The sequence below is a fragment of the Sinohyriopsis cumingii genome, unplaced genomic scaffold (assembly GCF_028554795.1).
Source record: "Sinohyriopsis cumingii isolate HCF-2022 unplaced genomic scaffold, ASM2855479v2 utg000624l, whole genome shotgun sequence".
In the NCBI taxonomy this organism is placed as follows: domain Eukaryota; kingdom Metazoa; phylum Mollusca; class Bivalvia; order Unionida; family Unionidae; genus Sinohyriopsis; species Sinohyriopsis cumingii.
Window position 1 is genome coordinate 2,522,965 of NW_028315919.1, and position 18,286 is coordinate 2,541,250.

At 35.6% G+C, this 18,286-nt stretch overlaps 1 protein-coding gene across 2 annotated transcripts in view; it reads right to left on the bottom strand.

The window, feature by feature from the left end:
* Positions 1–18,286, bottom strand: part of LOC149773607 (E3 ubiquitin-protein ligase rnf213-alpha-like) — a 371,427-nt gene that overhangs the window by 325,557 nt on the left and 27,584 nt on the right. For both annotated transcript variants that reach the window (XM_089946359.1, XM_089946358.1), the window contains exons 7-9: positions 15,957–16,246; positions 9,458–9,720; positions 5,184–5,417 (exon numbers count right to left, since the gene is read on the bottom strand). In XM_089946359.1, the coding sequence (XP_089802485.1) occupies positions 5,184–5,417; positions 9,458–9,720; positions 15,957–16,246 (787 nt within the window). The remainder of the gene's footprint in view (positions 1–5,183; positions 5,418–9,457; positions 9,721–15,956; positions 16,247–18,286) is intronic.

Consider the following 18,286-nt stretch of genomic DNA (forward strand, 5'->3'; position numbering starts at 1 on the left):
GTGCCTCAGTCCTCGGCCAGCTCTTCCCAGCCATCAGGTGAAATGTTGCATGCCTTCATGTCCCTCTTGCATACATCCTTGAAACGGAGTGAGGGGCGGCCGACTCTTCTCCTGCCAGTGGCCAGCTGTCCATATACCAAACTTGACTGGTGAATGAATATTCTAATAGAAGGGTTGTTCCAAGAAGCATAGAACTGACCACTGCATTAGACTAATCCATGTATGACTGGTTCCATGAAGTGGGTTCATTGGTATAAAGGCACTAAACGGGGCGTCATACTCAGGACAAGCTTGGCAGCACTATGAAAGGCATGGAACTGGACAGGTTTGTTTTCTGATGGCTGATACTGTATGATCAATTGTGATCAGTTATATCATATAAGTAGTCCAGTTCTTGAGGTTGGGATGGGTTACAGGATGTTTGATCCACATGCCTGGCAAAAAAATTCTGATTAGAGAGACCTATAAATGATGGTTTTTGCTGCTCTCCATCTTAATGCCCTGGAATGATATGGTGCAAACCCTTTTGTTTTTGTCCCTCAAGCTATGACTGACTTCTCTCTATAATAGGCAAGTCTGACTTGATTGCAGGAATGATATGCAGTCACTGTCAGGCAGGTCTCGTCCATGGTCTAAATCTGCAAGGTCCATCTCAGTGAAAATGCACTACTTGGCATGAGCAGAAGTAGTAACTGGTATATTCATGGGATTTGGCAACAATCCCTTACCAAGAGGAGATCACTCTGCCTGACCACCACCTAGGTGGGTGGGCAGATAACTTAGCTTCTTAAAAGCATTATGTGGGAGGGCTGGATTTGCGAGGTAGGGGTAGTTCTCGTAGGCATTAAGTCTGGGTAACATATTTAAAGAAGAGACAGAGAGAAAGAAAGCAAGAAATTCTGGTGCTGAATTGTGTATAAATCTGTGTATATCTCAAATATTATAAAATCCAAGATAATGACAATAGGAATATTTACCAGCTTGAGGTTGTCTCCAAGCTCAGCTAATCATATACAGGATTGCCTCATAAATGTGTGTATAATTTGCTCATATTGGATTCATCATCTTGGTAATATAACCCAATTTCACAAATTTAATCACATTCATATAAAAGTATCATAGCTAGAAGGCTGACAAGCTCAAACAATAAATAAGATCACATCTTTAATGTGTGGATCTCAGTCATAATCATAGTCACAAGAGATAATGATGACATCAGCATATTTACCAAGTTTTATCAAAATCCTGTCTCCAGGAAAGTAAAAAAACCCTCATCCAATCACCTCATAAATATGCACCTCTCGTACATAAGATTCATCAACACCTTGACAACATTTGCCTTTTAGTCTTACATTTTATTAAATCAGTTCAGAAGCACCATCTCTCAAATAATAAGAAGCTCAGCCAATAAGGTGCAAAATCACCTCATTATTATGCTCAGATAAGAAGCTCAGCCAATAAGATGCAAAATCACCTCATTAATATGCTCAGATAAGAAGCTCAGCCAATAAGATGCAAGATCACCTCAATAATATGCTCAGATCTTGCTCATAATAACACCTATATGATACCTTGATTACATACACCTCTCCCTGAACTCATGGCTAAATGCTCACTTTATAATTGCACTGGCAGTATTTGATAATAAAGTTCTTTTCAGAACAAATTTGTTTACTTTTCTGCATAAATTACCATATCTAATTATTCCAACTGGTTTCAACAACCACCTTGTGCATGTGTAAACACTGCTACTTCATTGCATTTTGTTGCTGATTCACAACCAAATAAGATTACTTTATCTCCAAAAACTAAGGACATTTATTTTGTGAAATATTTGTTGAGGGAAACCTCCACAAATCAGATAGTACTGCATACGACTCATAGTCCAAGGGTTACAGATTCAATATTCAGTGCATAAGACTGATAGTCCAAGGGATACAGATTCAATATTCAGTGCATAAGACTGATAGTCCAAGGGATACAGATTCAATATTCAGTGCATAAGACTCATAGTCCAAGTGTTACAGATTCAATATTCATCAATATGCATCATTGCCAACCCAGACTGGCTGCCTCTGCATCTCCTTGAGAAAAGTATTTACCCCCCCCCCCCATTTCCTCAGCATGGTACAGCCAATAATGTATTAAAAGGGCAGCTAATACCAACAGTATTGCTTGAAAGGCTGAAGTTTGTGAAATTATTAAGAATAACTCTATTACTAACATCTCAGAAAGGTCACCTGAAGGTAAATAGCTACTGACTCATGTTTATAAGCACAAGACTTAGACCTACACAATTCTATTGTATTATGGTTATGTGTGAGATATTCCTGAAAACTTTACTTTCATAATGATGTTAGTCAACATCAAAACATGCTACAAAGGCAGTAAGACCCATCACCTCCCAGAACAAAAATATCGGGTGATGTGTCTTACATTGGAGGATAACACCACCCCATAAAACAAAAAAAAGTAACAAAGTATTTGTTTTTTTGTATTATCACTTATTTAAAAACAGTGCATGGATATTTTAAACTATATTTTCATATTAGATATATCAATATTTCTCTCAGCTTAGCTGTAGTCTATATTTTTAGATTCATCGTTTTCATTTCCTATTTCCACTCAATCGAAATACAGAACCGGATCGAACTAATTTCACAATTAAGGCTATATACAGTTACTATTTTAAAACTTGAATCTCTGAGTTCACATACTTCTTTCATTAAAAATGATTTCGTATTGAAGGCTTCTTGTTTTGCCATATTAACCACCATTATGAGTTTTTCCAGCTGCATGTGACCGTAGAGCACTCTCTCCCATTGCATGCAAATCAATATCCTTCTGGCATAATTGGCATTTTGCAAAACTCTCTGAAAAAGATCTCATAATCCAAACTTTATATTTTTCTTCATCTAGCAACCGAGGCTGGAATCAGCAGCCAGCCATTCCAAAGCAAACAAATGATCAAAATTTAAACCATGACCACATCTGGGCTTCGTGCAATTGGGTGTTCAAAATGTACAACTGTGCAGTGACCAGTTGCAGAATTTTTCCATCTGGCACAAGTTTAGCAAGAGATTTTTTATATAGTTTTTTTATAAATTTAAACCTGTAAAATAAAAACTATTTAATAATTCCTTTCTATTAAAAGAAAATCAAGGCTTTTCAAGGTACCCATACAATATTTTGAACTTTCAAGATGTTTTCAAGGCCTTGAGGGACAAAATCAATTTTCAGGGCTTTTCAAGATTTACAAAGTCCCCTATGAACCCTGATGTAATGATAGTGTGAGGAATGTACATCCAGGTACTCTTCTACAAAAGCCATTAGACACTACCTATAGTGCACTATAGATTGGTTCTCTAGCAAACTAGAATCATAACAATGAATCCATGAATCCAAGATCAAAGATTTGAAAGTAGAAACCAGCATGTTTTTTGGAAATAGGACAGCTGTTATAAATAGAACATATTAATACTGCAAGGAAAATGCATGCAAGTCATCAGACACATGTACTCTTATGTCGTAGTTAAGCAGAAGTAGTCTTTTCTATAATATGATCTGTGGGATTAGTGGGATGTTAATAAAAATGAGAAAACAAATTATTTATTTCTTCGGAGGGGGATATACCAAACAAGCATAATCCATGTACGGGCACAAAAAAGGCATATTTTAGTGAAAAACAAGGTAATGATTATGCAAAAAGTGTAATGGTTAGCATGCATGCCAATCACTGCCATCTCTCCTCTATCTGCTGGGTTCATGTCTCAGGCTTGACCAATGTGGATATGTAAGAAAGCTGCCAGTAACTTCACATAGGTCAGTATTGCTTTAATACTGTGTTTTCAAAGCTTCTTCGTCCACCAAGTTATACTGGCTGCCACATATAGCCTTACTCACATTGTGAAATGGCATTCACCCCCCCCAAAAAAAAAACAACAACTGAGCAATGCTGATCATTACAGTGTGCTTTTGCAACAACTCTCTACAAGCAATCGATCCAAGCTAAGTATTTTTACACTCATTACCTCTCCAACCAAGTCTGGATGTGACCAAGAAACCATATGTGGTCTTTTCCTCACTAACTACTGAATGATAAAGCACAGACCTTGCAAAGTTTCATCAAAATAGGGGACATAGTAAGCAAGAAAACAGGTAATTAATTTAAATTATACCTTCAACATTAACAGGCTGAAGTTTCAGTAAAATATATGTATGGGGGCATGGTAAGCAAGAAAACAGGTAATTAATTTAAATTATACCTTCAATATTAACAGGCTGAAGTTTCAGTAAAATATCTCATTGGCTGAAAAGTTACAACTCTACATGGATAAAGGTCTATGATTTATATTTTCCATTCCTCTTATGGCAGTAGGCATGGCTACATGTGACACACTCTTGAGTGATATATTATTGGTTAAAGATTCATTAAAATACCTTGAGTAGATCAAAAGTTGTACTCCAGTCAAGATACAAGTTTGTCCTTACTGTGACCTTGAGGCAAGAGAAATGACAATGCTATTCATGACATGCAACTGGCTAAAGAGTCATTAAAGTATTTAACAATATTTAAAATACAAGTCAAAGAGTTATATTTTCCTTTAGTGTGACACTGACCTCGATGCAAGAGGCATGGCTGTAGTACATGACATGCAGTCTAGTTATGATCCATACTTGGGCAAATGGTGTAAACATTATACCCCGAACAAAGATATAAGTCATATAATTTCATGCAGTGGATATAGCTATGCTATTCACACACCATCAATTGTTTTTATATACATAGGTAAAGTTTCATGATATCTCTCCATCCTTTGCAAAGTTGTGGGCTCTCCATCCTTTGCAAAGATGTGAGCTCTCCATCCTTTGCAAAGATGTGGACTATCCATCCTTTGCAATATTGTGGGCAGCAAAACTAAATGTTACAGGATGGGCAGGTAGACAGACACAAAACAAGATAATATGTCCAACTTACATGCATATACAAATTACAAAGACAAAATAAAATGTTTTAACACACAACTCTAACAGACATACTCATTCCAAAGTACCCTCAGAATATAATTATGCAACCACTTTCAGAGAATGGAGTGGTATTAGATAGATGGTTATAGCAGACAACCTGTTTTGTTTGTATTATTTTTTTAAAAATTAACATGATTAGCTTGGACATTACTTACACTGTCCATTTGGAATGGGAACCTTTCTTGAAGATGTCAACAGCCTTTGATACATAGTCAGTCCCCCACCATTTTGGAACTTTGTCATCATGAGAGCAATCTTCTGAGACTTGGTCAAATGGCTTCAGTGCACCAGAAAGGAAATGGTGGAGTGGCATACAGAAAAAAATCATTGGACTTTCTGCTGTTGTGGCCATGCTTTCAATGAAACTGATAAGAAAGTCATTCAGCTGTCTGAAATTACAAACCAATGTTTAATGGTAAAAACTCTGTCCATCACCTGGAAAGCTGCAACCACAAGCAGATTACATTTTTTATGTCTGATTTGATAGAGGACACATTGTACATGGATGGATGGAGCCAAAGTTATTGATATACATTAACAGCTTTCTAAAGCAGGTTGGAAAGAAAATTAGTCTAATGTTGGTTCAGCCTTGATTCATGTTCTACACTGGAGTAATTTCAACTATAGGCAAATCCAGATGTATGACAGTCTCTATGCATTTTTCAAGAACAATGCCAGAATGCTTACACTGGCATGAAACAGTTGTATTTAAGCACTCAAATGATGTAGATACTTTGCTCAGTATGATTAAGAGTGGGTAGAAATGCAATTTTGCACTGAAAATTAAATCTCTGCTTACAGAGACAAAACTAGATATTAAACTTTTAAGATGAAACAGGTCATATTTCCTTCAAATCTTTGGAAATGCACAAGAAAACAGTTTAACTCTGCACAAGTATAGGTGCAGGAAAATAGATTTGTCAGGACTAGGACAGGGCAAATAAATATTGAATTACATCTATTGTTCAAACATTCTGGTTTGACTACAAGCTGTATATAATATAACAGTTCTGAATTTATATTAAAGAAATGACTGTTTCAGGGTTTCTTTATTTCTTTTTTATTTTTATCTTCATCCATATTACATGGCATGACAGTATCACTAATCCAATAAAACAGCACCCAAACCTGTATTGGTATGCTTGATGGTTTGGGATCTGATCTTGCAAAACTCTACAATTATTGGTCCACAATGAAGAGAGTGCAAATTGTTTTTAGATGCCATTATTAAATGCCACTTTTCTCATGACTCTCAAGTTACATTCAGTTAAAGCAATATGTACAACATATTTTCCATATCAAATCCAATATAGGATAAAATGATCATGGTTGGGTATTTACTGATGAGTAAATTTTACCTAATCACTCACAAAGTAAAATTTACATAGATAAATACCCAACCATGACCATTTAATCATTACGATTCCAATTTAATTCTTTCTATCAGATCAGAGATTTCATCAGCAATACATTCACTTTTATGTAGGTTAAAGTTTTCTTTCATTAGCCTCTTAACTGCGACAGAATACACATCCTGTTCATCACTAATCAAGAGTCAGCGATTCTTTATACAGTAATATAGGGTAGAGTGTCATAGCAGGTCCTGCCAATGATATACTGCTATGATCGTTATTGTAATATATAACAAAATGGATGATATTTAAATCAGGTTTTTCATTTTTTGTCTAAAATTATGCTTGCGTATGGCACATGTTGTTATAGCATCCATTGTTGTTACCTTTTACACATTTCGATCTTTCCATCGTGTCCATTTGTTGCTTGTCATATGATCCTGATCTTTAATAACAACTGATGGAACATGTTGTCAAACGAAAATGAAATAGTTTCCTAAGACTGGCATGTAAAGCATGCCATATGCCTTCTTCGGCAAAAGGAGTGAGAGTTGGAGTGCAGGAAGGTCTGTGCAATTACATTGTTTTAACTTCTGATAGTTGATTTTAACATGGAATTTGTAAATTGTGATTGGAAATCACAGGAGTGGGTGAGAGGGGGCTTGTTGTTGTTATTATTATCAGGGTATAAGGCACTGATATATTTAAAACTTTTCTTCAAATGACCTGGAAACAGGAACCAAAAGTAGTCAGCAGAATTTATTGGTGTAAACAAATTAATGATCATTATCACATGACCATTTACATCCAATCAAATTGTAGAACATGCATTCAATTCATACAAATTGTAATTATTGTCTGACAATTTGCAAATCCACATGGAATATCACAAATCCTACCTGCGGTTCCCATTTTCAAATTACTTGGCTACATTAGCAGAAAACTAGCAATTTCATCAGTATCAATTTAAAAAATGGACAGATTAAAAAATTTAACATTGTGACACAAATTGCTGTGATATCTGTCATTAATCTGTTCATTTAGTAATCTGACATGCCGAACGATCATAGTAGTTACATGATGAGATATTAATCACATGAAAGTCACATGACAAATCCATAAATAGTCAAATCAAATGAGTATAAAAAACATTCTGAATCAGCCATCAGCCATATCTAATCACTCCTCAGTACTAATGAAACAGCTGATTAATCACCAATGTGTATCAGTAGTCTGAAATAGCAACAAGAGCTAGGGTTATGTTACTTCACTTGAATTTACAAGTTGTCAAGCAACAAATCTGAAAAGGAAATATGTTTTAAAGAAAGTACAAGGGCACATTCAAACATGTGTGTACTTTCTCATCACCAGTTGAAAACTCTATAAACAACCATTATTGCTCAGTTAACATGGAAAATAATATAAAAAATTTCAATTGGTGAACAATTTCAGTTTGTATGGAATTTTCTTAAATCAACTGATTTTGAAGAACTTTAGATTTAAAGGATTCTGTTTGTGCTGGATATATGTTTCTGCTTTTTTTTATCTAGTGTTCCACGTTCATTAGATTTCTAGTTTAAATAACACTTTTTGATAGTCAATTGTCCTCGTAAAGTAATTCATTCAGAAAAAAAGAAGACATCTGTCATGAGCAAGCAATGTGAATAAAACCATTTCATTAACCTAGGGCGTATTATATAGCCAATATGTAACATGTACTCACTCAACCCAATCCTTGATGTGATAAAGTGCAAGTGTGATATATATCAAATTTCTTCTAAAGAATTTTGAATGGCAATGACTTACCTGTAAAGAATAGCAAAAAATCAATCAAAATGACCCAGCTTACATTAACTGTATTAGAGAGATGACATAATGAGACAGTGTGTGCTTTCTATCATCAAATGGGAAAGAAAATCCATTCATTGAATGAAAAAAATGACACAAATTTTGAATTATGCAAATTAAGCATATTAAACCCAATCAAACTGTAAACTTTGTAAACAAATTCTTTCAACATAACTCTTTCAAGTTAATAATTATTCTCATAACTCTGATTTGTACAATTCAATAAACCCATGAAATCCCTGCACAGTATACTCGTTATATTGATTGGCTGTGACCAGGGCAATTGTCCTTGCCTGCCTTCTGGAACCACTTGATTTTGCTATTACTGTTAGCAATATGATGGCCATATTTCCAAACAGTAGCCAAATGGACACTGGGAAAAAGCAGGAAACTATCAAAATAATGCACAGCAGCAGTCAGTAATATAAGAACATGGCCCATTTACCCTTCAAAAATGCCAAACTTAAAACTAGAACATGTGTAAACCCACTGGACCAAAAATGTGGAAGAACCAAGAAAAAAAAATCATTGTCAAAGAACAAACACCCTGAATCTATGCAAAGAAGTACATGGCAGCCTAACATAATGCAGACAGTCTCATTTACATTGCTACCACCATGCAGTACTGATCTTTCACCTGTACACCATGACAAGCATGATTTAAATATCAAGTCAAAGGAGTCCAAAAATTCATATCTCTTGTGAAAAAACATTGATAAATGCTGCTCCCTCAACTGACAAAAAGTTATGCAACAAAAGCATTCCTCCAAATCAAATAATGCAAATATTCAGTAATAAAAACATTAAATTACTTTAGCCATATGAACGCCAACTGGTGTATGAGCTAATTTATTATTAAATCATTGTCCATTTGAGATTGTCTATAGGTTCTACATTGTCTGCACTTACAGATGCATACTTAGAATGATGCAACTTGCAGTTCCTGGCTACATTGCCTCAGTAGATGCACAACTCAGTAAAAACTTTCAAAAAGGTACTCTGCAATTTTTCCTTCTTCCCCAGTAATTTGGCATCAAGCAAATAAATACTGATAAACCTCACTGACAAGGATATATTTATATATACTTTAGCATAACAGATGGTGAACCTCAATCAAATAGATGACCACATTTTATTACAATTAAAACAGTTTAAACATTTCTGTCCTTTTTTAAAATTTCCTTTCAAAATTATCATATTTATAGTAAATAATATTCATTCTTCCTTACTTTTTCTTCCCCTTAGGAAAGTACTTTTCGATACAATCCACGTCATGACACATTTTAGTTTCATGGTTTGGGCGTACTAGCAGTCCTCTTGCCAACAGCTCCTCTTCATCTCTGTTCAACTTCAGTTTAAAACATGCTAATACAGAAACAACTGAAGCAGCATGGAGCATTCTTCTTTTTGAATCAGCTGGACTCTCTTTCCAATTGCACACAGGTACTTCCTCAAAGGACTTTAACAGTGGTTGTAGAATTATTTCTGAAATCTATCAGAAGAATCCATCATTTTCACATTGCCCACACATGGAAAACTATATCAATACTGGAAAAATTGCAAACAGAAGTATTGCAGACAAAAGAGTGGAATTTCATTATAAATGTAACCTTTTGACAATTACCATCTTGGCATTTGACATCTGGAGCCTGTTTTTGAGACGATTCTTTTCTACCACCTGAACAATCCTCCAAAAATCATATCATTATTAAATTTGGTGAAGGCAATTAAGTTTAAAGTTATGCTATTACCTAGAAATCAATCCTTTTTCTGTATTTAATAGCAAATGTGAAAATGTCCTTTGACCCCAATATCAAACTTTACTGGTTACACACATTATCTGATTAAGAGATATTAAATCTGACTTACAAGAGCAATAAATTCTGTTCAAAATGCAGTAGATGAGGGAAAGATTTGAGACAAATGTGAATTTGGTTATGTCAAAGAAAAAAGATTTATGACTGGCACAAGAAAAATTCTGTCACAGGTGAGAGTGCCAAGCATCTGAAGAAAAATCAAGTTACTGAAAGTCCAAATGCAAAAGAGGAGTTTATTTTCAATGAGTAGCATCATTAAAATGGCATGTAGCCATTAGAGATGCCATTAGATTGAAGGCCAATTTTACTGCCAAAGCCAATCATCAAAATGGCATGCAGCCATTAGAGATGCCATTAGATTGAAGGCCAATTCCACTGCCAAAGCCAATCATTAAAATGGCATGCAGCCATTAGAGATGCCATTAGATTGAAGGCCAATTCCACTGCCAAAGCCAATCATTAAAATGGCATGCAGCCATTAGAGATGCCATTAGATTGAAGGCCAATTTTACTGCCAAAGCCAACCATTAAAATGGCATGCAGCCATTAGAGATGCCATTAGATTGAAGGCCAATTCCACTGCCAAAGCCAATCATTAAAATGGCATGCAGCCATTAGAGATGCCATTAGATTGAAGGCCAATTCCACTGCCAAAGCCAATCATTAAAATGGCATGCAGCCATTAGAGATGCCATTAGACTGATGGCCAATTTTACTGCCAAAGCCAATCATTAAAATAGCATGCAGCCATTAGAGATGCCATTAGATTGAAGGCCAATTCCGCTGCCAAAGCCAACCATTAAAATGGCATGCAGCCATTAGAGATGCCATTAGATTGAAGGCCAATTCCACTGCCAAAGCCAATCATTAAAATGGCATGCAGCCATTAGAGATGCCATTAGACTGATGGCCAATTTTACTGCCAAAGCCAATCATTAAAATGGCATGCAGCCATTAGAGATGCCATTAGATTGAAGGCCAATTCCACTGCCAAAGCCAATCATTAAAATGGCATGCAGCCATTAGAGATGCCATTAGATTGAAGGCCAATTTTACTGCCAAAGCCAATCATTAAAATGGCATGCAGCCATTAGAGATGCCATTAGATTGAAGGCCAATTCCACTGCCAAAGCCAATCATTAAAATGGCATGCAGCCATTAGAGATGCCATTAGATTGAAGGCCAATTCCACTGCCAAAGCCAATCATTAAAATGGCATGCAGCCATTAGAGATGCCATTAGACTGATGGCCAATTTTACTGCCAAAGCCAATCATTAAAATAGCATGCAGCCATTAGAGATGCCATTAGATTGAAGGCCAATTCCACTGCCAAAGCCAACCATTAAAATGGCATGCAGCCATTAGAGATGCCATTAGACTGAAGGCCAATTCCACTGCCAAAGCCAATCATTAAAATGGCATGCAGCCATTAGAGATGCCATTAGACTGATGGCCAATTTTACTGCCAAAGCCAATCATTAAAATGGCATGCAGCCATTAGAGATGCCATTAGATTGAAGGCCAATTCCACTGCCAAAGCCAATCATTAAAATGGCATGCAGCCATTACAGATGCCATTAGATTGAAGGCCAATTCCACTGCCAAAGCCAATCATTAAAATGGCATGCAGCCATTAGAGATGCCATTAGACTGATGGCCAATTTTACTGCCAAAGCCAATCATTAAAATAGCATGCAGCCATTAGAGATGCCATTAGATTGAAGGCCAATTCCACTGCCAAAGCCAACCATTAAAATGGCATGCAGCCATTAGAGATGCCATTAGACTGAAGGCCAATTCCACTGCCAAAGCCAATCATTAAAATGGCATGCAGCCATTAGAGATGCCATTAGACTGATGGCCAATTTTACTGCCAAAGCCAATCATTAAAATGGCATGCAGCCATTAGAGATGCCATTAGATTGAAGGCCAATTCCACTGCCAAAGCCAATCATTAAAATGGCATGCAGCCATTAGAGATGCCATTAGATTGAAGGCCAATTCCACTGCCAAAGCCAATCATTAAAATGGCATGCAGCCATTAGAGATGCCATTAGATTGAAGGCCAATTCCACTGCCAAAGCCAATTATTTAAAGCTTCATCTGGATGGTACATAAAATTTACACAACTACACAGATCTGCACTTAGAAAGTGGATTTGTGGGTAAATACGACAGTGATTTATTAATTACTATTGGAACACCAATAAAACAGTGAAGATCATTCAGAATACAAATGGAACTCATTTGGATTACTTGATACTTCTGGAACTGAAAGAACTATTTAGGACTGTTTAGGATTTCATTCACCATACTGTAAGTTATTTTACCTTTTCAATGTGTATTTTAGGGAAATAAATTATATTTTCAATTTTGCAAAACTTGTTGGTTTTTGCTCCTTTTTGTTACTTATTTTAAGACCATAGATTTGTAACAGTATCAATCTAGTATCTAGATCAGCTTGTTTACCTTACCAATGTGCATCTGACTTGTGAATGTCACCCCTTATAGATAGTTTGTTTTTGTTTTGTGGGTTTAATGACATTTTTCAGCACATGATACATAATGGCCTGTATATTTGGTGGAGGAAAATCCCTGGATGACCCTGGGAAGAACCACCTACCATCAATAAGCAACTGGCAAACATTCTCACGCATCCATGCTGTGCCTTGAACCAACATAGAGAGGAGATCTGTAAGGGAAAGTGCCTAAGACCACTCAGCCACCTGGGGCTCCTAGCTTACAGAAGGATTTGATTTGTAAATTACACCTGGACTTAAAGGAGAATAAAAAACTAAATAAATTTTTGCAGCCCTAAATGGAGGGAGGGGTAAACTTATAGCTGAGTCAACTTATAACTGACTATAAATGGTGCCAATAGCAATCAGTTCAATGTTAGAGGTACAAACCTTTGGTGGTTATAAGACATGTGAATAGATGGACAGGGGAAATACAGAAAGGTTATTACTATAAGGTTCCTGAATCCTGAAGTAGTGCATCATCAAACATACAACTATTTATATGCCTCAAAATCTAGTAGTGTTGGATCTTTCACCCTTAAACAAGAGTACCATGAATGGCATATTACAAACCCACCTGATGTTTAATTGTTCTCTATGTAACTGAAATAATTATGCAGAAACCACTTTTCTTCTTTCAGTCATTGATCTTTAGCCTTGATTTTTGGACCCCAAAATTAACATTCTTTTCAATTATTCCATGTTTAAGCCATCCACAAAGTTTGATAACTATAGACAATGTACAAAACAAGTCATTTGGACAAAACCATTTTTTTTTCTTTCAGTAACAATGACCATAATATGTTAATAACAATTTGTTTTAATAATACAATTGGTGAAAGACCTTTCTAAACATATATTTTGAAGATTTACCTGCCTTAATTGTGTTATCAGTTGGAAACTGTCAAGTGTTAATAAGGACAGGAATTGAACTGTCTAGGAGTATCGCTTCATTAGACTGTCTGTTTTTGTCACTGATTCAACACAATTTAAGAAAATATACCATGTGGGGTAACTTGTGGGGAAAAGTATACATTGCCTGACTTTGGTGTTAATTAATATATGCATAACCAACAAATTCAAGCTTAGAGGCATACTAGTGCCTGTATGGCTGCTGGGCTAAGCTGATTCTGCTGTACATAAAAACAGCTCTGGGATTTGAGTTTAATCCCAAACAGTTCAGTTCAGTGCTCCAAAATTTCTTACATCAATACATTTAGTGGTCACCAGGCCCTATATGATCTTATATGTATAAACTGACTTTAAATCTCAATATAAAAAGGATATTATCAACAAATAATATCCATTTCTGCTGTAAATATTTCATGAATGCCATGTCATACATCATTATGCTGGACATTTAATGCTAGACATATTGCTGATTCAATGCTAGACAAATTGCCGATTCAATGCTCTATAAATTGCTGATTCAATGCTAGACGAAATGCTGATTCAATGCTAGACAAATTGCTGATTCAATGCTACATAAAATGCTGATTCAGTGCTAGACAAATTGCTGATTCAATGCTAGACAAAATGCTGATTCAATGCTAGACAAATTGCTGATTCAATGCAAGAAAAATTGCTGATTCAATGCTAAACAAAATGCTGATTCAATGCTAGACAAAGTGCTGATTCAGTGCTAGACAAATTGCTGATTTTCTTTCTTGTTAGCAAACTGAAAAACCATTTAATACTCAGATGTGTACGTGAAAAATATGAACTTTAAACTTTATTTCACAAAGTAATTTCATGATATTTTTAACATCCATCTCGCTCCAATATTTATCAATTATTCAGATATAAACTCTGTTTGTGATTTTTGTTATGCAACACTATTTCCATAGTTTAATTTGTCATGGGGGGAGGAGTTTTAATTTCTGCGGCAGAGCCTCAGGAATAATTAAAGTTTTTGAGTTTTGGTGGTGTCAGTATTATAAATGACAGGTGTGTTCCTGCAGGGGTAGGGGGGCGCTTTTCTCCTGGAATAGCACTAAATGATTCCAGACAAATACAGTATAGTTCAATGGAATGAAGGCACTTGGACAAAAAAATGATGGCTGTGTAACCAGCAGCTGAGTTTGCTGCATGAAAGCCTTTGACCAAAAACAGCATCATTTGGACTGATAGGTCACTGCTTTGATATGTTCTAGCCTTCATCTACACGTGAATGAGACTATGTCTGGGTATTTTGGCATACGGGAAAGGATGTGATATTTGAGTGTATTTATAATTTTCATGTGCTATTAAAATACACAAGGGCATTTATTCATACCTGTGATGTAAAAAGGATAATCACATATTTCTTTCATAAGTCTGTATTATGCATCTCGATAAAAGCTCCTTTATTTACTCAGAAGGTAATAATATACTGGCTCTTTAATTTCATGACTGTAGTAAAAGCACAAAAAATTTACTCATTAACTCTGCATGCCATGTTTTTTACATATCATGAGGTTGTACCCTACTTCTGAGTTCAGTAATGTCAATATCATTTAAGATGCACAGAAATGGGTGGTATTACACAAAACAGACAAATGTAGCTCTACAGTGATACCAAATAATGTACACATTCTACTTGCATTACAAACAACAGTGGGAAAAACCTAATTTTGGTGACTTGATTTTTTAGGTAAAATATTACCGGTTTTGGAACCAGAGTTTGTGTCTGATTTCAAACTTTTTGGCCTGAGATCTTAAGCAAATCATTCTGAACTCTACATGGAGAGCTGAACTCTGCAAAAGGTAGGATAAGTTTGAGATTTGGACTAAAATGTGGCAAGGACATGAAAATGATGGGTTTAATAGGCAAAAATAAAAGGAAACCAATTTTTCCCCTTATGCACATGTGCAAGCAAAATAGCCAATCCAAAACAACATCTTTAAAAAGCCTACACATCTAGCTACACGAAAATCTCTCAGAAGCAGGTGTTATTGGATGTATTTAGAACTAACCACAAAATGCATTTCTTATTTTCAGACAAAATTGACAAGAATTTCCGGGGGTTAATGAGTTAAATCTTGAAACCCAGTCATATAGTGAGTATTTACAAAGCGCATAGTTTGTCATGCAAAATTTTTTCAGTTATGATATTGGCATTTGATTTTTTTTATGCACAAAAATCAAAAACAAGAATTTAACTAAATCACTCTGATGTATTTTTTGTAAAAAGCTGTTGTACTCACAAAGAGATATCCACATTCGAAGTTATATTACTCTGCAGCACAAAGTGCATGAGAAACTGCCTTATTTGCAAACTTTACAATGGACTTAAGGTTAAGTGGTTGGAAGAAAGGGTAGATGGAAGGAAAAATGGACAAGGTAACACTGTATGCCACTTCCATATTCATGTCAGAGCTTAATAAGATTATTATGTTTTCATGATACTAACCTTTCTCTCATACTCTGACAACTTAGAGTAACAGTCAAAGTCCACAAAGTAAACTTTTTTCAATGAATACAAAAGTTCCTCAAGCTGGATCAATGCCTCATCTACGGACACTTCTGGAAGCTGTCCTTTGGACAGATCTTGGAAAAATTTTGGTAGGAAGTATTCTATAGTCTGGACTAGATCTCTTTTCACTCTCTCCTTGACATCCCCTTTGAAAAAGTTCTTCACTTTGTTCCACAAACCTTCTCCTGGTTTGGGGAAGATAATCCCATCATACTGATGCCATTCAACTGTTAATAAAACAGTAAAAAGAAGGAAAACAAATTATTTATATAAACTGCATGGTGGAATAGACAGAACAGAGTAACCATCCCAATATTTGTATTATGAAAGACCAATCTAAATGAAATACTCATGTCAAAGAGAAAATATGCATTACAAAAACATCTCAAACAACTGTGTAATGATTATTTTAACTTCTTACAGTTCTTTCAATTTCAGAAAAGTAATAATGGAGCCTAGCTAAATATCTTAACGATAAGTTCCATAAACATGCATGTTTCAAACTAGAATTATAGGACAAATTAGGCATAGATATAAAAACAAATACTGTCATGATTTAATAATATAAAAAAATTCATATGCACCCACCTCTACCCCAACCTCAAGGCAAACAATCATGACCAAGTAACACTGCAACACCTGTTACTTTTATTGCTTTTAATTTAAAAATATTCTATTTTGGGGAAAGAAGAAAAAATTCACTTCAAGGTGACACTCTCTACTGTAACTGACCAAGATTTGGTATTCAAAATGTTAGTGCAGTAGTTTTAAACATTCAAGACAGAAAACCTGTTGATGAATGCATTAAGACAATCAAAATTTTTAACTATCATTCACTTTCCTCATTCTCACATTACACTGCCAATATTAACATACCGGTAAGCATTAAGTCACTACAATTGAAACCTTCAGTACAGTGAACCCTACTACTTGACGTATGATACTGTGAATCAGTTCAATCGGTTGGGTTCCAATTTTCAAGGTAGATCACAACTATAAAGTCACAACATAATATGAATCAAGCTGATGTTCAAAGAACTTCCACCACCACCACCCTCCTCATCATTTACCTTCACAAATCATCAATCCTTTGTTTGGATATTGTAATACCAATGGTATTTTTAAAGTACTGAGAAATGTATACTGTTACATCATGCTATCTAACAGAAACATAATGAATACTGGATATTTACTGATCAGAATTTAATTGTTGTTGTTGTTGTTGTTGTAGGGTTTAATGCCATTTTTCAGCACACGATAGACTATACATGGCGGCCAGTATTAATGGTGGAGGAAGAACCCGGAAAAACCCCGGAAAGAACCACCGACCCGTGAGAAGCTACTGGCAAGCTTTCTCACATACCAACATTAGCCGAATCCAAGACTCGAACCCACGCAGACAGAGGTGAGATGGCAGTGATCCGTAACGGAGAGCGCTTTAGACCACTCGGCCACTCGGGGCCCCAGAAGAATTTAATAATCATGCACATTTTCAATGACCTCAAAAAGTTCTGCCCTGCTGTACTGAATTGACCAAAAATAAATATAGAATTACTCTCAGCTTTCATAAATCACAAAACATTTACAAAATCAGTGTATAGGTCTACTCCACTATGCATAATTTCTGGATACATGTACATGCTGATTTCTAAAATATCGCACTAAATAATCAACAAAATGTGAACAATTTATGCATAATGAGATGCCCTTCTTTTGATTACTACAGTTTGGTAATATTCTAATCCATGTGAATCTGAATCATGGGAATTGATGTATAGGCAACCATTTATAATCATCCCAACATCACACTTACTGTTAGGTAGAATTAGTTTTTGTGTGTGTGTTTCAGATTTTAATGCGACTTTAACAATTTTAGTCATATTGCTACAATGTCTGCAGTGTGACAGTTTATAGTGATGTCTAGCTCTAGGAAATAATGCTCCAGACATGCAGTATCATGTCCCATCAAGTCAAATTATTCTGACATCACATCAACCAGTCATAACACCAACCTCTTAATGCTAAGTGCCATGCAAGGCAACTGCTAGTACCATTTTTATAAGCCTTCTGAGTGACTAGGCCAGGTTAAAACCTGCAACTTCCTGCATCTGAGGCAGATGCTCTAACCAATTAGGCCATTGGAACATTCAAGGTACAGTTAGTAAAACTAGGATAAAATGCTGTTAGCTTCAGATGAATATGGTTTGTAAGCCTGACTGGCACATAAATCAATCATATACTTTTCATATCCAAAAGCATGAGCTGAG